General features: G+C 43.9%; 1 protein-coding gene across 1 annotated transcript in view; it reads left to right on the top strand.

Moving 5' to 3' along the window:
* The window catches only part of LOC311106536 (metabotropic glutamate receptor 1-like), a gene marked incomplete at both ends in the record, with an annotated part of 36,378 nt that overhangs the window by 3,031 nt on the left and 13,488 nt on the right, over nucleotides 1–19,859 (top strand). Inside the window, 2 exons of the mRNA XM_084148904.1 lie at nucleotides 1,122–1,374; nucleotides 19,015–19,250. Coding sequence (XP_084005030.1) covers nucleotides 1,122–1,374; nucleotides 19,015–19,250 — 489 coding nt within the window. The remainder of the gene's footprint in view (nucleotides 1–1,121; nucleotides 1,375–19,014; nucleotides 19,251–19,859) is intronic.

Here is a 19,859-nt window from a genome sequence, read left to right as displayed (position 1 = left end):
CAGTGGAGGATAACAGTAGTAGTAGCCGCAGTAAGAGTAGTGTTTTTAATCTTCTACCAGGAGGATTTAGCCCACTGTGATGGCCACAACATTGGATTAATTGGATCTAACTAAACACATCTCTTCAGTTTGAAGCTATAGGCCTACTTGCCTATTTGAGTTTTAGAATATTAAGTGTATGCGGTAAATGGTGTTTCTGCACTTTGGGGAATGCTTTTGGATTGGTTAAAAATGTGGTATCTGCGGGGAGATGAAAATTGAGTGAATGTGTTAATTGATAGGAAAAATTTGACTGAAATACAACACTGAAATACTTAAATTGAAATGCAATGAATCTAAGGGGTTTAGAATTTATCAACCCTTATGTGAATTCACCTGTTCAGATAGAACTGCTATACTGGAAAACTAACAATTGGGGCCTAGTCTATAATATCATGCCAGAGTAATGCATTTGTGTGCTGCCAATTCAGCCCATTCTCATTTTTCAGAATAAGACAGGTGTGTGTGAGGGCTATGATTGTGTAAACAAAAGCACTGCATTAACATTGCAGACACATCTTTGATTGAAGCCAGCACTTTGAATATACATAATCCTCTATGCAGCATCCTCTATGCAGCATCCTCTATGCACTACTAGGACTGTGTCCCAAGTGGCACCCTATCCTCTACAGTGCACTTCTTTTGGCTTCATCAGCCCTGGTCAAAAGCAGTGCACTACATAGGGAACAAGATGCCATTTCAGACACAGTCTACATATGTAAAATAGGACAGTATTGCAGAGCTTGTACAACTGATTAGGATGTAATCATGGGAAAATGTAGGGTAGCCCTCTCCACACCATTCAGCATCCCTGATTGCAATCAGTAGCCACTTGACTATCTGGTTATATCAGAGGATGGATCAGGACAGCAGCACAGTCACAATACACTCACGGCCTGACGACTCAAAGTCATCAGACTACCACAGTTGTTAGTGTGGCTGAATCCAGTCACTATCAGCCTGGAGGGACTTGAGGAAGAGTATATTTTATTTTCCATTTTCTGTTCCAAAATGGTGACTCCTCGTTGGCCATTTTGTGTCTGCAGTGCTGACTTACCCCTCTGTTTCTCTCTGAACCCTAGGAAACTATGGGGAGAGTGGTATGGAGGCCTTCAAGGAGCTGGCCACCCAGGAGGGTCTGTGCATCGCCCACTCTGACAAGATCTACAGCAATGCTGGGGAGAAGCACTTTGACCGCCTGCTTAAGAAGCTCCGTGAACGTCTGCCCAAGGCCCGCGTGGTGGTGTGTTTCTGTGAGGGAATGACCGTACGCGGCCTCCTAATGGCCATGAGACGTCTGGGCGTGGCTGGAGGAGAGTTCCTCCTCATTGGCAGGTAAGGCACAAACCTGTAAGGCACTGATTTCTGGGCAATGTGGTTTTTGTCTTGTATTTAAAAGTGGGCGCAGGGTGGTTTTGTGCCACCTGCTTCCTGACACGCATGTCACCAAGGCAACCAAGTTGAATTAAAGCAGATACCATTAGTGCTAGTGAGAAATGTTCACCAGTAATTATTCATTTGTATCTCTGTCAAAGACGCACAACTAGAGAGGAAGCGCTGTCTCCTCACTGCTCATATTATGTTATTTCAATGTGTAGCTTTTGGAGACCTTGAGAATTGGCAAGGGCATTGTAGGATAATCACCTATATCCACTACATAAAACACTCCACAGACTACCAGGAACTACCAGTATCACATACCATGTACATACTGTAGCTATATGCATACAGGTATGAAAATAAAGATTTGTTGAAAATGATCTTTACAAATAATCAACAAAGCCTTCAAATTCCACAGTTCAAGGGGTTTCAGTTGCTCTTTTGAAGTCGAAACACCCCTTCCCCCTCTCTCTCCCCCCCACTTTCTCATTAGAAGAAGAGGGAGGGGAGAAAGGGAGAGCTACAGTCACAGTGTGACAACCATACAGTACACCATCAGTAAAGTACCAGAATATTAGTAACTTTCAAGTTTTGGGGGGGAATTTTATAAGATGACATCTAGTGGCCTTTTTGGGTTCATCAGATTATCACAGGTGTCTGTAATTATTTCTGGCCCTCTGTATGGCCTTATTACATGTATAATAGATAAAGTAATCAAATAAGATGATTTTAAAATAAAAAATAGAATGTCAAAGCTGTAAAACATGATCCTAACTATAAACCATCAACTTAGTGAATGCAATTGGTGTTTATATTTTATGCTGAAACATTCATATTAATTTATATTTTTACACACTTTTATTTATTTTACTATGTCAATATGTCTTTGATGTAAATGTTTTGTAGCCAAACTGTTGGCAGTTGGAAGAGTTGCAGAGTTAATTGAAAACAATGCCATTGTTGATTAGATGCTTTTTTCATTAATTAGGTTATTTTCTCTTGAATCATATGGTCTATCCACTAGAAACCCATGGACTATACATGAATACATATATTAAAAGTTATTCAAGTTTAAATTACCAAAGTTACCATAGATTGCCATAGATTACCTATTAATTACCAACATTTCAGAAGATTCCGGTAACTTTGGTAAATTACCAGTAGCTTTGCAACCCTAATCAAGACCTTCAAGGACAACGACAATCCTCTGTTGTCATCAAAAGTGATGTCTAAAACCTGACCTCCACTGCCACTGCCTCCTTTCTTGTTGCATGACATCCTCTCTATTTATTGGTGATTTATTGGGTGTGGAGGTTGGTTGAAGGACATTGGTTCTTCTAACTGTCAGGCTTATGTCTAAGGAGGAGGACATTGATGAGACAGGCAGAGTGATAGGGGGGGGGGGGTTGTAGACTCTAAGCCAGGGTAAGTACTGTTCTCAGTGGATTTGCCAAACGCTTCTCAAACACTTCTGAAAACATTGCCCAAACACTGCTCCATCATCAGGGCCATCTTCTTGGAGAGCCCTTATGTTGCTCCTCTTATCTCTCACAGCTCTAGAGATGGAGGCTGTTATGTCTAATCAGCAGGGATGAAGAGAAAGCAGTTGCCTTCGTCAGGTTCTCTTTGTGTTGTTTGTGTCATATTCTATTGTATGGGAATTCAGTGGTTTTTGGAGGGGAAACAGAGGCACTCTCTCTATTCCAAGATCATGCCATATGAATTATCCATCGTAATGAAGCTCCAGTGTCTCTCCTCTCTCTCCTTCCCTACAGCATACCTCTCTGCTCTCCATCATTCCCTATCTCCCTCCATATCTTCCCTCTCTCTCCTCTCTCCTTCCCTACAGCATACCTCTCTGCTCTCCATCATTCCCTATCTCCCTCCATATCTTCCCTCTCTCTCCTCTCTCCTTCCCTACAGCATACCTCTCTGCTCTCCATCATTCCCTATCTCCCTCCATATCTTCCCTCTCTCTCCTCTCTCCTTCCCTACAGCATACCTCTCTGCTCTCCATCATTCCCTATCTCCCTCCATATCTTCCCTCTCTCTCCTCTCTCCTTCCCTACAGCATACCTCTCTGCTCTCCATCATTCCCTATCTCCCTCCATATCTTCCCTCTCTCTCCTCTCTCCTTCCCTACAGCATACCTCTCTGCTCTCCATCATTCCCTATCTCCCTCCATATCTTCCCTCTCTCTCCTCTCTCCTTCCCTACAGCATACCTCTCTGCTCTCCATCATTCCCTATCTCCCTCCATATCTTCCCTCTCTCTCCTCTCTCCTTCCCTACAGCATACCTCTCTGCTCTCCATCATTCCCTATCTCCCTCCATATCTTCCCTCTCTCTCTCCTCTCTCCTTCCCTATTCATTCCTCTCTCTCTCTGTCCATAGGAGAGTGGGTCTTTTTTTAACTGGTGTGGTGGTCTCCATGGGAGAGAGAATGAAAGCAGTGGCTTAGCTCCACATGCTTCTGGGTCAGAGAGAGAGAGAGGAGAGAGAGAGAAAGAGAGAGAGAGGAATGAGAGAGAGAGGAGAGAGAGAGAGAGGCTTGAGAGAAAAAGAGGAGTGAGTGAGTGAGAGAGAGAGGGGTTAGAGAGAGAAAGAAAGTGAGAGAGAGAGAGAGGAGTGAGAGAGAGAGAGAGAGAGAGAGAGAGGAGAGAGAGAGAGAGAGAGAGGAGAGAGAGAGAGAGAGGACAGTGAAAGAGGGAGATAAAGAAAGACTGACGGAGCATCACATACGCCAAACTTCTGTGTGTGTGTGTGTGCGTGTGTGTGTGTGTGTGTGTGTGTGTGTGTGTGTGTGTGTGTGTAAAACTTGGCTACAGTGTCATGGTCACACAGGCTTGGAGGTTGGCTGACAGATATTAGCTCATCAAAACAGAGCCTGCTACTCCATGCTAATTTGTGCCCTCGCATGCCAGCTGAGTGAGAAGCTGTTGATGAGAGAGAGATTGGATTTAGAGCTTAGGGTTTTAGAGGGAGTGTGAAAGACAGGCAGCGATACAGAGAGAGAAAGAGATGAAACAAGGTTAGGAGGGCTCATAGTTGAAATAGGGAGCGAGATAGAGGGAGAGTGACTTGAGTGAGACAAAGAGAGGACAAGAAATGGAGAGAGAGAGACAGGAAAGAGGATCTCTCTCTATGACTGACAGAAATACATAAAATCACAGAGAGAGAGAAACAGCCTGAGAGAAAGAAAGGGAATCAGACAGAGAGAGATACAGACGGCAGGTTTAGAGTCTGAGAACTCTTGTTTTAGAGCTCTTCTGTTGAACACTCGCGTGCTCTTCAGACGAGGGCCAGGTGCACTCTCATACAGGAACACTTTATTCCTGCAGCCCCAGGCCTGCTCCACAACCCTACCTCCACCACTCATTCTCCTCTGCTCTTCTATTCTATTCTCAGTCATATGGCTTGTCCTTTGTCTCCGTCTCTCTGTGATGTTGCCGAGGGTAACTGGCGGGGGAAGGAATCAGACTGTTGCAGATTGATCGTCTCCATGGCTTCGCTACAGAGCGTTCTGTCTTTTGCTCTGGCCATTATGTCAGTCTTTTGGTTCCTGTCGCAATCTGTGCATGACAGGTCTGTCTGTAGAGATCTCTGGGGATTAAAGAAATGCCTAGGTCTGTAGTTTGAATCAAAGTGTTTTCATGACTTCAGTCAGTTTCATATCAGCATAGATAGATAAATGTATTCAGAAAGAGAATGTGATTTGTAAATAATTGTATTATGCATCAAGGCACAGCTAAGCAAAAGTGGAATGTAGTTAGGATGGGTGTGGTGTTGCATGCCATGTCACTATGGTGGATGGCTCTCATTGTGTCTGGGAGCTCTTTGTTACATGTTTAATATCCCTTTCTCTCTCTCTCTCTCTCTCTCTTCTTACTGTTATACAATTATGCAGCACTAGATCACAATAAATCTGCAATTCTTCCTTGATGACATCCGACAGCCCAGAAAATGAGTCTTTCCCCCTTTCTTTTTGGCTGAACATTAAAACCTTACTCAGGATCATCTTAGGTAACTCAAATATTTACTTTCTTAAAAAACGTTTTGTGGAGCTGCATTTACATGGAGCACTTTTGCTGAAAGTCTGTCACCCATGGATTTGCCATTAAAAGTGAATAATCCAAGCAGGTATTTTGAATGTCTGGTTCCCTACATTAGATTGTCTGGGTTATCATTGTGCCTAGCAAAAGCATGAAAAAGTGATTCCTTCACATAAAATAAACCAAGGCAACTCTCTCTCTCTATCTTACAAAACACAATCCTCAAAAATGCTCACAGAGGTTAGTGAGTTTCAGCCGATATTGAAGCGAGGAGGACATTTGTATGAGTTGCAGGCCATTGTAGCATTCAGAGTGCTTGCAGGTTTCCATTGAGCGTAAACAAGAATGAATGCAATTGCTGCTCCCTCGCTGAATGGATGAAAGTATATTACTTGCAGCATTATTTCTTCAATTACATTTTGTGCCCTGGCCGTCACTAGATAGAAAATAAAAAGCAGAGAAAAATAAATCAATTTAATGCTGCCTGCTGTGTGGTTGGGTTTGTCTAAATAGATGTATGGTTCAGTATTGGTTATATTGTTCTTATCACAGCCATGGGTCCCAGGCTCAGACCTTCTGGGTTTAGGGTTCTGATTAGTTACTTTCATTAGATTTGATGTCTGATGGCGTGATTTCTTGGGTGGTGTTGGAGGCATGTGAGAGGAACTGTATATTCGGCCCCAGGATGTGGTTGGGTGTGAATACTGAACAGGTGTCCCATCACAAGGGGGCACTAACACCTCATGTCAGGACAGGGGACGTTGCGTAGAGGGAATCATAGATCTGGGTGTGAAGGGAGTAGTATCACGCTGTGCGTTGAGCTCTGACTCCGGAGTGAGCTAGACACACTAGTCTACTCTACACAGGCTCCCAGCATAGCGAACTGAGCTGTGGAGAGAAGCATCTATAGCTCTAGAACCCCTGCGAGCTGTCTCCTCTCACTCATAGTATAACTCTACCTTGTATGGAATAATGTGCCTGACCTGCTTACTGACTTTACTTCATTATCCATTGGGTAAAGTACAGTTCTGTTAACTCAACGGTGAGTCTGTCTGTTTGATCATGATTGACACACAAAGTTATGATTAGTGGGGGAAATAAACACTGCTAAGAGATTATTTCCCCCAACAGCGCTGGCTATTAGTCGCATCATATCTACCTTTAGTCATCACCACCAGTGCCTGTTCCATCCATTACCCAACCTCCCCCATTAGAATGACTGTGTGGGGAGCAGAGTCAGTCCCACCCACCTGCTCGCAATTAGTACCATTCGTCTCCTCTATCTCCCTCTGATGCTGCCTGCCTCAATGCTGTTATTGCTACAGACATTTATATAAGTTGATTTTCCACTTGTTGTACTCACTCATTTGAGCCCCAGTCTTTTTTACATTTAGATTTTTGTGTTTCCTATTTTGCAGGCAGGCAGGCAGGTAGGTAGGCAGGCAGGCAGGTAGGCAGGCAGGCAGGCAGAGAGACAGACAGGAAGACAGGCAGACAGGCAGAGAGACAGACAGGAAGACAGGCAGAGAGACAGACAGGAAGACAGGCAGACAGGCAGAGAGACAGACAGGAAGACAGGCAGACAGGCAGAGAGACAGACAGGAAGACAGGCAGACAGGCACATTGGCAGCCCAGGGACTTTTGTGTCTGAGAGATGGAGGTGAATCAGTATTCTTTCTTTCTTTCTTTCTTTCTTTCTTTCTTTCTTTCTTTCTTTCTTTCTTTCTTTCTTTCTTTCTTTCTTTCTTTCTTTCTTTCTTTCTTTCTTTCTTTCTTTCTTTCTTTCTTTCTTTCTTTCTTTCTTTCTTTCTTTCTTTCTTTCTTTCTCTCTCTGAGGCAGTGCCTTTTCCATTTCCTTAACGACTGGGCTCTGGTTTTTCTCCCAGCTTAATTAAATGAAACATTTAAGGAGAGAGAGAGGAGTACGAGGACACATTTAGCCCTGTCCTGCTTTTCACAGGCTTTTATCTCTCCTCTTCCCTATCTCCATCTCTGAGGAATGAAAGAACAGGAAGTAATTCCTGCATATTCACTATTTCCTCACACAGTGGCTTATTGTACAGTACAGACAGAACATAATGGAGTGAGCAGATTCATGATCTCCCTAAATTAATGGGCTACTTTCTCACTAGATTAGGACTTGTCTATGTAATCACAGAAAATGGTTCAGATTGAATAAGGACCTAGGGCTACATTATGAACATTTGATAGGGAGACTTCTCACCTCCTTGGCTGATCCCTCATCCCCAGTGTTGCTTGGGTAGGCCTAGGACAGCCTAGGACAGCCTGGGCTACCAGCATGGGGTGCATTATGGTGAAGTAGGTCAGTATAGTGGGACGGAGGAGGCCTGCCTGTGATTCCTGCCTAACAGATTATGTTTATACCCTTTTCTCAGAGAAGGCTGTGAAGTGAAGGGTGCTGTTCTTTAGAGGCGGCCCCATCTCAGCCTTGTCTCAGTCTCAGCCTTGTCTCAGCCTCGTCTCAGTCTCAGCCTCGTCTCAGTCTCAGTCTCAGCCTCGTCTCAGCCTTGTCTCAGCCTCGTCTCAGCCTCGTCTCAGTCTCAGCCTCGTCTCAGCCTCGTCTCAGTCTCAGCCTCGTCTCAGTCTCAGTCTCAGCCTCGTCTCAGCCTCGTCTCAGCCTCGTCTCAGTCTCAGCCTCGTCTCAGCCTTGTCTCAGTCTCAGCCTTGTCTCAGCCTCGTCTCAGTCTCAGCCTCGTCTCAGTCTCAGCCTCGTCTCAGCCTAGTCTCAGCCTCGTCTCAGTCTCAGCCTCGTCTCAGCCTCGTCTCAGTCTCAGCCTCGTCTCAGTCTCAGTCTCAGCCTCGTCTCAGCCTCGTCTCAGCCTCGTCTCAGTCTCAGCCTCGTCTCAGCCTTGTCTCAGTCTCAGCCTAGTCTCAGCCTTGTCTCAGTCTCAGCCTCGTCTCAGCCTTGTCTCAGTCTCAGCCTTGTCTCAGCCTCATCTCAGTCTCAGCCTCGTCTCAGCCTCGTCTCAGTCTCAGCCTCGTCTCAGTCTCAGCCTCGTCTCAGCCTCGTCTCAGCCTTGCAGAGATGATCTCTAAGTCTCCATTTTCCCCTTTAGGATTATCCCCCGGTGTGTGTGGCATGATCTCTGTGCCTGACAGAACCAGTGTTGGGGAGACATTTTTGCAGTTTTAAAAGCTAATTTCTTGCAATTCTACACATTTTGCCATGACTTATGACATGTTAATATGATATCTGAGTGAGAATGACTAACAAAATGAATGTGGGTACCCCGGTCGGTAATTCGGCCATGATTACTACAAGTTTAGATAGCTGACTAGACTAACTAGACTAATTTACCAATCAAAAATGTTTTAAAGGTAGACACAGCAGGCCTCCTGAGTGGCGCAGCGGTCTAAGGCACTGCATCGCAGTGCTTGAGCGTCACTACAGATCTGGGTTCGATCCCAGGCTGTGTCGCAGCTGGTCACGACCGGGAGACCCATGAGGCGGCACACAATTGGCCCAGCGTCGTCCGGGTTAGGGGAGGGTTTGGCCAGCTGGGTTTCCTTGTCCTATCGTACTCTAGTGACTCCTGTGGCGGGCCCGGGCGCATGCACGTTGACATGGTTGCCAATTTTACGGTGTTTCCTCCGAGTTAAGCGAGCAGTGTGTCAAGAAGCAGTGTGGCTTGGCAGGGTTTCGGAGGATGCATGGCTCTTGACCTTCGCCTCTCCCGAGTCCATACGGGAGTTGCAACGATGGGACAAGACTGTAACTACCAATTGGATATCACGAAATTAGGGAGAAAAAGGGCTACAAAATCAAATATTAAAATAAGGTAGACTCAGCCAAATGACGTTGCCACGAGCAGCACCGCATATAATGAGTGAGATGGAAGACTTCGCTCTCACACAGTCACACACAGTATCTGCGCATGTGCACAGGTTCACTTCATGCTGTTCACAGCGTGGAAGCCACGAGACCAAAACAGCAGAGAAGTTGAGCCTCACGCTTCAACACTCTTAGTTGTTTTGGAAATTTACCCACTATGCTGTTTACTTTCTGCATCTACGTCTACCTTTAACTGACAGGGGCTAATAGAGTGACTGTCAGTGAGTGAGATATAACAAGAGAAACATTTCTGATGCACAACCAAGTTTCGAAATTGCACCTTGTGTATTCTACTATTCGAAATCTCAACAGTAAGTTGAAACCCTGACTGAGTTCTTTAAAAAAAATATGTAATTGTTTTTATTTGAAGAAATTACCGAGGTCCGGACCTCGTTGTCCTCATATGTAGCTACGGCCCTGGAGGGAGGGAGGGGGGGGGGGGGGGGGGACGGACAGACAGAGAGAGAGACAGAGAGATAGATATCTCTACTCCTCTCCTCCCCGTGCCATGTTGCTACCCTTTTGACCCATTTTATGAATCTGGGTTTAGATTCAGTTTATTAGGGCATGTTGTGGGGGTGTTGGCTAGTTGAGTGATATTAGATTCAGTTTATTAGGGCATGTTGTGGGGGCGTTGGCTAGTCGAGTGATACTAGATTCAGTTTATTAGGGCATGTTGTGGGGGCGTTGGCTAGTCGAGTGATACTGCACAGATATGTACACTACAGCAGTGGTTCCCAACCTTTTTTCCTTGGAGCCCCCCCTACTTGTTTCTAAGAAAAGCTGAGCTCCCCCATAAAGCGCACAAGCACTTGTCCACGTGACAACCAGTGTACGTCTGTGTGTAACAGCAGTGTTAGATGCGCTTCATCCTCACACAGCTGGGCAAACAGTCTCTTGTTAGTAGGGCGAGCCTTAATGAAGTTTACAACTTTAACAACAGTTGTCAGGGTGTTACTAAGGTCTTCCGTAAGTTTTTTACTGGCCAATGCTTGGCGATGTAGCAGGCAGTGGAAAATTGCGCACCCCGGGGCTTTTTCCTTCAATCGGCTGTTAAATCCCTTGTTTTTGCCCATCAACGCTGCAGCCCCATCAGTGCAGCATGCAACAATATTCTCGTAGGGCAGATTGTTGGACGAGAGATATGAGTCCATAGCTATAAAAATATCTTGGCCTGTTGTTTTTGTGGCTAGATTGGTAGACATAAGAATGTCTTGTTTCAAGTCATCACCGTCAATATATTGAACATAAACGATGAGCACGGATTCGTCTGACACTGTTGTTGTTTCATCCAACTGAATGGCGAAGGGAACATTCCTAAGCTTCTCGTGCAGCTGGTTTTGACAATCTCCAGCCATTTGATCAATTCTGTCTTTGACAGTGTTGTCAGAGAGTGGGACGGTTCTCACTTTATCCACCACCTGTGGGCCACACAGCCTCTCTCTACAATTTTCAGGCAGGCGGATTTGATTAGCTGCTCTCCAATATTTTGCGGCTGTTTAGCCTTGGCAATTAATAGTGAACACTCAAATGACGCCTCTGTGGCTCTGTGTAAATCACTGCCTGCTCTTTAAAACTTTTCTGATGTCAGTGGATCTTTTTGATAGTGCCAACTGCTTCTTCCTCTCAAAAAAATCCTGACCTTCACCAATAGTCTCCTGGTGTTTTGTTTCCTGGTGTCGTTGCATTTTGCTTGGCTTAATGCTGTCATTAGCTAGCTTCTCGCCACAAATGACACATTCTGGCCGAGTCCTGTCCTTCAATAGAACCGAAGTTAAGATAAGTCATCAGCACTTTTAAGTTTCTTAGACATATTGTTTTATTCATAAAACTCTGCTCTGACTGCAGGAAAAACGAGCTGCTAGCTGAAACTGATTGAGCGTGGGATATTGACATGCACAAATATGATTTTTAATAACATTTTAAAATGTATTAATTTTACAATTAAATTATAGTGGAACATTTTATGCATGTTTGACCTCAAAGCAAATGAGATCACAGTTTTAATTCCAGCATATATCACATAAAATGTCACAGAGAAGGCAACGATAGTTCTACAGCTTTTTTGTGTGATTATACTCAATAGTAGTTCCACAAAGTATTTTATAGTTGATTTGTGAGACTAAATTGCATCTTGTTATGTTTCACTGAACAAGAGGCTTTACAAGAGGAATTTGAATATTCCTAACATACCACAGACTTTAATTAAAAGCTGAAAAACATTGTCAAGGACATCTCTCTCTCCAATTGATGCCTTGTTTTTTTTCTAGTATGAAGGACTGGTGAATGACATTGAAATGATCAGAAAGAGCATGCTGGGTTGGCATTTGGATGTCATTGTGAGATCAGACGCTGAGGCTGAAACAATGTCCTTGTTATGATGGCCCCTTGCTTATTCTCTGTTTTTATAGTTCGCACACATACATATGCATGAAAATGAATACATGTGCATGCATGCACACATACACAATTAAGCAATTACACACACACATACACCCACAAACACAATACACACACACAGTCTAACTGTAAAATGTTCTATCCTCGTGTGGGAAATGTGTAGAGTTGCAGGAAATTATCTTTCAAATAGCAAAATGTTGTCTCTGCGGCCAAGAGGACAGACTCTTACATTTTCGGTGGGAGCCGCGCCATTGGCCACGCCCACGGCCACTGTCTGCTCGTGTCAAATGGGTCAAAACAAGGGAACAAGGGAACGCATAATAAATCTCTTACTTTTTTACTTTTTAGGAAACTCTTTTACAATCAATTCTTTCCCTCAGAAGACGGTGCATGTGATTAAGGCTCTACCCCGCCAATTAATTCATGGCTTCATAAATATACAAATGCGTTAGCTATCAAACTGGAACTAGATCATCTGAAACAGTCAGGGGATTTGTTCGTTTGTTCTCTCTCCTGGCACTCGGCTGAAAGCTCTGTTGTGTTTTAGACATCAATTATCTAACTGTTTGTTCAGCAGCTCTTCCACAACAACGTCTCACAACATTGAGGATCAGTCAATCATCTAGCCAGTGCTCACACACACACACTGATCTCTAATTGACCACTTGATGCATGTGGGAATTTGGACTTGAATATATTTAATAGCAATTTACTGGAATAAAAGGAAGGGTGCTGCCTCCAGTGATTCAACTAGCCTAGCTGTGATGTGGTGAGAATAATAGTAGTAGCAGTGGTAGGTGTTTAACAGTCTTAGTCTAAATGTGGTTGGGTCCGTGTTTTCATGATGAGGTACAGTGCATTCGAAAAGTATTCAGACCCCTTTACTTTTTTCACATTTTGTTACATTACAGTCTTATTCTAAAATTGATTTTTTTTTATTGGGTCATCAATCTACACACAATACCCCATATTGACGAAGTGAAAACAGGTTTTCAGAAAAAACAGAAATACCTTATTTACGTAAGTATTCAGACCCTTTGCTATGAGACTCGAAATTGAGCTCAGGTGCATCCTGTTTCCATTGATCGTCCTTGAGATGTTTCTACAACTTGATTGGAGTTTACTTGTGGTAAATTCAATTGATTGGACATGATTTGGAAAGGCACACACCTATCTATATAAGGTCCCACAGTTGACAGTGCATGTCAGAGCAAAAACCAAGCCATGAGGTCGAAGGAATTGTCCGTAGAGCTCCGAGACAGGATTATGTCGAGGCACAGATCTGGGGAAGGGTTCCAAAACATTTATGCAGCATTGAAAGTCCCCAAGATCACAGTGGCCTCCATCATTCTTAAATGGAAGAAGTTTGGAACCACCAAGACTCTTCCTAGGGCTGGCTGCCTGGCCAAACTGAGCAATCGGGGGAGAAGGGCCTTGGTCAGGGAGGTGACCAAGAACCCGATGGTCACTCTGACAGAGCTCCAGAGTTCCTCTGTGGAGATGGGAGAACCTTCCAGAAGGACAACCATCTCTGCAGCACTCCACCAATCAGGCCTTTATGGTAGAGTGGCCAGACGGAAGCCACTCCCCAGTAAAAGGCACATGACAGCCCGCTTGGAGTTTGCCAAAAGGCACCTAAAGGACTCTGGTCTGATGAAACCAAGATTGAACTCTTTGGTCTGAATGCCAAGCGTCAAGTCTGGAGGAAACCAGGCACTGCTCATCATCTGGCCAATACCATCCCTACGGTGAAGCATGGTGGTGGTAGCATAATGCTGTGTGGATGTTTTTCAGCGGCAGGGACTGGGAGACTAGTCAGGATCGAGGGAAAGATTTAACGGAGCAAAGTACAGAGAGATCCTTGATGAAAACCTGCTCCAGAGCGCTCAGGACCTCAGACTGGGGCGAAGGTTCACCTTCCAACAGGACAACGACCCTAAGCACACAGCCAAGACAACGCAGGAGTAGCTTCGGGACAAGTCTCTGAATGTCCTTGAGTGGCCCAGCCAGAGCCCGGACTTGAACCCGATCGAACATCTCTGGACAGACCTGAAAATAGCTATGTAGCGACGCTACCCATCCAACCTGACAGATCTTGAGAGGATCTGCAGAGAAGAATGGGAGAAACTCCCCAAATACAGGTGTGCCCAAGCTTGTAGCGTCATACCCAAGAAGACTCGATGCTGTAATCGCTGCCAAAGGTGCTTCAACAAAGTACTGAGTAAAGGGTCTGAATACTTGTGTAAATGTGATATTTCAGTATTTTATTTGTAATAAATTTGCAAACATTTCTAAAAACCTGTTCTTGCTTTGTCATCATGGGGTATTGTGTGTCGATTGATTAGATTTGTTTTTGTTTTTAATCCATTTTAGAATAAGGCTGTAACGTAACAAAATGTGAAAAAAGTCAAGAGTTCTGAATACGTTCCGAATACACTGTATTTAAAGGTATATACAGTACAGCAGGGTACAGCAACAGCATGAAGAGAGAGAGAAAATGTCAATTTTTCTTTATCGCAAACTCTGATGTGAAAGTAGCGATGCATGTCTACCTTGGCAACAACTCATAAATAATTTATGGGGGTGTTAAATAAATGCTCCACACACACACACACACACACACACACACACACACACACACACACACACACACACACACACACACACACACACACACACACACACGCATAGTCTATTTCCCAAACCCAATCTCTCTCTGCCATAGCCTGCTGTTGCAGTACTCCACGTCTCTGGGGACACATATTGGAGGTCCCTGTATAACATTGTATCGAATTTAGCACTGCGAATGCAGTTAGCTACTTTGGCGCTGAGCATGGACTAGACTGGTGATGGGAGGGAGGGTGGAAGGCACAGTGAACAATAATTATGGTTGTTTTGATTGTGAATATCTGATGGGGGGAAGAGTGACGGTGGTTTGGGATACGCATATAAATGCACATAGAGCCTCAGAGGCAAATGTAACTGTGACTAATCAATTTCATGTGTTTCTGGCGTGAACTCAATTAAGAGAGGGAAGATATGATTCTGTTGGCTAACCTTTCTAAAAAATAAAACAAAAAACCACCCAGAATTCAGAAACGTGTCAGTGGAGGATTATTAAGTGTTAACAATATTTGTGTGGTGGACCTTGAAAATGTGGGGAAATGTTTCCCTGTGTTTCTATCAGTGCTAAAAACGTTACCACTCCAAAATAGTGGTAATTTTCCTTAGATTTCACGGTTTCTCTTAGACCTTTAAAATGGCCAAACATGGCACAGACACCCCCCCCACACACACACACTGAGTATATCAAACATTAGAAACACCTTCCTAATATTGAGTTGCACCCACCCCCTCCCCACCACAAACTGATGCGCCTGGCACCTAATACCAACTACCATACCCCGTTCAAAGGCACTTAAATATTTTGTCTTGCCCATTCACCCTCTAAATGTCACACACAATCCATGTCTGAAATGTCTCAAGGTTTAAAAATCCTTCTTTAACCTGTCTCCTCCACTTCATCTACACTGATTGAAGTGGATTTAACAAGTTACACCCATAAGGGATCATATCTTTCACCTGGATTCACCTGGTCAGTCTATGCCATGGAAAGAGCAGGTGTTCTTAATGTCTTGTACACTCAGTGTTTGCTCTTGTCAGTGGTAATTGGCTGCTGGCTGACTCACTCTCTAATTGGAGGGTAGCTGTCAACAGTACAGGTATTCAAGGCTGCTGCAGCCAGCAGCACAGAGAGAAAGAGAGCCAGTGAGTGTAGCCACATTACAGATGGAGAGAGAGAGAGAGACAGTATAGCCACCACCCACCAACCCAGACAGCCACATCAACACCAACTCGCTAGAGAAGAGAACAGCATAGCTTAGAGGAGCTCTGTATATGTAGTCATTTATTTTCTTTGTCTCTGTCTCTAGTATTTCTTCTTCATCCCAGATGCATGTCTAAATGAACTTCATTTAAAATCTGACACAAAGGGAAAGAAAACAAACAAACAAGCAAATTGAGGGAGTGTAGTAGACAGTGGCAGTTGGTGCCGTTTAAGATGAGGGAGGATTATTTAATTTTGAATACAATGAATACACCCCTGATCACACACCCACACAGTTCACTTTCATAGCAGCCACATACAAACTATTTATTTATATCTACGCGCTCTTCTCCTCTCACCTTTTCCCTTCGCTTGTGGACTTCAGTGCACAACACATCAGCTGTCTGTGACCAGGCGAAAAAACATTTCCAAGCCAAACCTTCATATCATGACTGCTAACCGCTACAACACAGCCTACATCGTTGTCACATCATAGTCAACATAGCTACTAGAACTAACACATTAGTAAACCTGCTACAATTATGCAGTACAGTGTAATTGTACAGTCAGCAGCATGCACTTTAGCAGTTACACCGGTGGGCCCCGGTGGCAATAAATTAATACAACCAAAAGCTTACCTTGACTTGGAAGAGTTCCAGTGCTGGATAGCCATAGCCAGCTAGCTAACATAGCATCCCTCTCTGTTTAGGCCAGGTGTTTGAGTAGGCTATACTAGCTAGCTGCATTTAATGCTAGCTAAGTAAGTGAAAGTGAAAAAAATATGATATGAAATATATCTCTCTCTCTCTCTCTCTCTCTCTCTCTCTCTTGCTTCTCCTTAATTTTGGAAGAAATTAATTTGTTCACTGTTCAACTTTTGTCTTTCTCTCTGTTTGAGTCAACTACTCACCACATTTTATGCACTGCAGTGCTAGCTAGCTGTAGCTTATGCTTCCAGTACTAGATTCATTCTACGATCATTTGATTGGGTGGACAACATGTCAGTTCATGCTGCAAGAGCTCTGATAGGTTGGAGCTCCGGAAGTTGTCATAATTACTGTGTAAGTCTATGGAAGGGGGTGAGAACAATGAGCTGCTTAAGTTTTGTATTGAAGTCAATGTACCCAGAGGAGGACTGAAGCTAGCTGTCCTCCGGCTACACCATGGTGCTACCCTACAGAGTGCTGTTGACGCTAGTAGCATTCAAAAAGTATTCAGACCCCTTCACTTTTTCCACATTTTGTTACGTTACAGCCTTATTCTAAAATGGATTTAATTCAATCTACACACAATACCCCATAATGACAAATCAAAAACAGGTTTTTTTAAATTGTTGCAAATTTATTACAAATAAAAAACTGAAATATCACATTTACAAAAGTATTCAGACCCTTTACTCAGTAGTTTGTTGAAGTACCTTTGGCAGCGATTACAGCCTCGAGTCTTCTTGGGTATAACGCTACAAGCTTGGCACACCTGTATTTGGGGAGTTTCTCCCATTCTTCTCTGCAGATCGTCTCAAGCTCTGTCAGGTTGGATGGACAGCTATTTTCAGGTCTCTCTAGAGATGTTTCAATCGGGTTCAAGTCCGGACTCGTCCCGAAGCCACTTATGCGTTGTCTTGGCTGTGTGCTTAGGGTCGTTGTCCTGTTGGAAGGTGAACCTTCACCCCAGTCTGAAGTCCTGAGCGCTCTGGAGCAGGTTTTCATCAAGGATCTCTCTGTACTTTGCTCCGTTCATCTTTCCCTCGATCCTGACTAGTCTCCCAGTCCATGCCGCTGAAAAACATCCCCACAGCATGATGCTGCCACCACCATGCTTTACCGTAGGGATGGTATTGGCCAGGTGATGAGCGGTGCCTGGTTTCCTCCAGACGTGACGCTTGGCATTCAGGCCAAAGAGTTCAATCTTGGTTTCATCAGACCAGAGAATCTTGTTTCTCATGATCTGAGAGTCCTTTAGGTGCCTTTTGGCAAACTCCAAGTGGGCTGTCATGTGCCTTTTAATGAGGAGTGGCTTCCGTCTGGCCACTCTACCATAAAGGCCTGATTGGTGGAGTGCTGCAGAGATGGTTGTCCTTCTGGAAGGTTCTCCCATCTCCCCAGAGGAACTCTGGAGCTCTGTCAGAGTCACCATCGGGTTCTTGGTCACCTCCTTGACCAAGGCCCTTCTCCCCCGATTGCTCAGTTTGGCCGGGTGACCAGCTCTAGGAAGAGTCTTGGTGGTTCCAAACTTCTTCCATTTAAGAATGATGGAGGCCACTGTGTTCTTGGGGACCTTCAATGCTGCAGACATTTTTTGGTACCCTTCCCCAGATCTGTGCCTCGACACAATCCTGTCTCGGAGCTCTCGGACAACACTGTAGACCTTCATTGCAAAACAGTGTGTTTTAATCAATTATTTGGTGACGTGAATATATTTAGTATAGTTTTATCTAAAAAGGATAACTTTTGAAATGTTTCACTATTTTTATTGTTATGAAATTCACTGAGGAGGATGGTCCTCCCCTTCCTCCTCTGAGGAGCCTCCACTGGTAGTGGAGTTGACAATTAAGATGGAAGCCATCTTTGTCCCGTCTTTGTGATATTATCCACAAAGAGACGGAGATAGTAGTGGAGAGAGATATTTGGATTAATCAATAGCCACAGAGCACAAGCTGAGGGGCTAGTGATCCCTACAGAGACCATAGAAACTATAGTAGACTTAAAGGTCACTGCCTATTACCTTGAAGAGCAAAGGACGGGACCTTGTTGGGAAGATTTGACACATGGCCTAAGCTCTGCTACTCTTTGTCCCCCTTCTCTCTTCATGTGGCCTGGTCTGAAAGGATACTGTCAGTGAACGTAACAATGACAAGACAGTGAGACTATTCTAAATTGCTCACCTCCTTGTTGGTTGGATACAGGTCGACTCCCATCTTCCAACATCTTGCAAACAGTTCTATCAGGTCGGTAAGCAGACAGAATGCAGCAACACCATTGCTACGGCTAGCAGAAGTCCCATGTGTCACTGGATAAATGGCTAAATTCCTGCTTATGAGTTCATGGGGAAATGTAACACAGACATAATTCTTTAGTAAATTATTTTATTGGTTTTCTGTTGTGATGAAAGCTTTTTTTCTTCAGAATGAACTTGCTCTTCCCTCTCCAAAATATTGAACTGACTGTGCATCAGTGCCCTGATTGAACTATTAAATGAAACATTCATTATACTGTAGTTTAAATAGCCTTTCTTCATAATTGATTTGTTAACCACGTTTGATGAAAGTTTAATTGGGAGTTAAGTGAAATGGGGTTTTACCAATAAGTGCCTTACAAAAGTTTTGATTTCTCTCCACTTCACAATTCAAACACAGTGCTTGGTCCTATGTAAAGTTCATTATCTGCTCTCTCTCTCTCTCTCTCTCTCTCTCTCTCTCTCTCTCTCTCTCTCTCTCTCTCTCTCTCTCTCTCTCTCTCGCTCTAGTGATGGATGGGCAGATCGTGATGAGGTGGTAGAGGGGTATGAACAGGAAGCAGAAGGTGGGATCACGATGAAGCTGCAGTCAGAGGAAGTGAAGTCATTTGATGACTACTTCCTGAAGCTGCGTTTGGACACCAACACACGGAACCCGTGGTTCCCAGAGTTCTGGCAGTACCGCTTCCAGTGCCGGCTGGCCGGACATCCACAGGAAATGAAGAAATACAAGAAAGTCTGCTCCGGTGAGAACCACTAATAAACTACATTACCCAGAGTCATGATGAATTAGCAGGGTTTAGGTTGGGAGGAGGAAGGTTATATTTTGACCACAATGTCAATACATGATGAGTTAGGCTGGGATAACATGAATAGTTAATCTTAATGTTTTGAAATAGCAATTGTATGATAATGATATTGAGGTCTCCCTTTTTCCCCCTTTCCAAATACTCTCTCTGCTTGCGAACAAAAGGTGATCTAGGTAAACTGAGTTGTTGCCCCACCAAAATCACTAACATATTTTTTATGGATATTATTCACAACAAATCACAATTAACATACCGATTAGATGTATTACCTGAAACAATGCTCAATAAGCATGCTTTCAAACATTTTGTTAGAAAAGCTTTTCTAAGTATTGATGTTGTTGTGAGTGTGTTCACCTCAACATTTAGGTATTATACATGTACTACTTTGTAATACCTGACTCTCTTAAGACTTATTAAGTAAACCAATATGGGTTGATCTAAGATAGTTTGCTGTATCTCATGTTATGTTCTCTTCCTAAAGATCTCCAAGGTGGTAAGTGTATATTTCAGGATTAAGGAGATGATGACTTTACCTGCACTTGCATC

The sequence above is a fragment of the Coregonus lavaretus genome, assembly GCF_964263955.1.
Source record: "Coregonus lavaretus genome assembly, chromosome: 31".
Classification (NCBI taxonomy): domain Eukaryota; kingdom Metazoa; phylum Chordata; class Actinopteri; order Salmoniformes; family Salmonidae; genus Coregonus; species Coregonus lavaretus.
The sequence above is the reverse complement of the archived record's forward strand: the minus strand, read 5'-3'. Positions and strand labels throughout refer to the sequence as shown.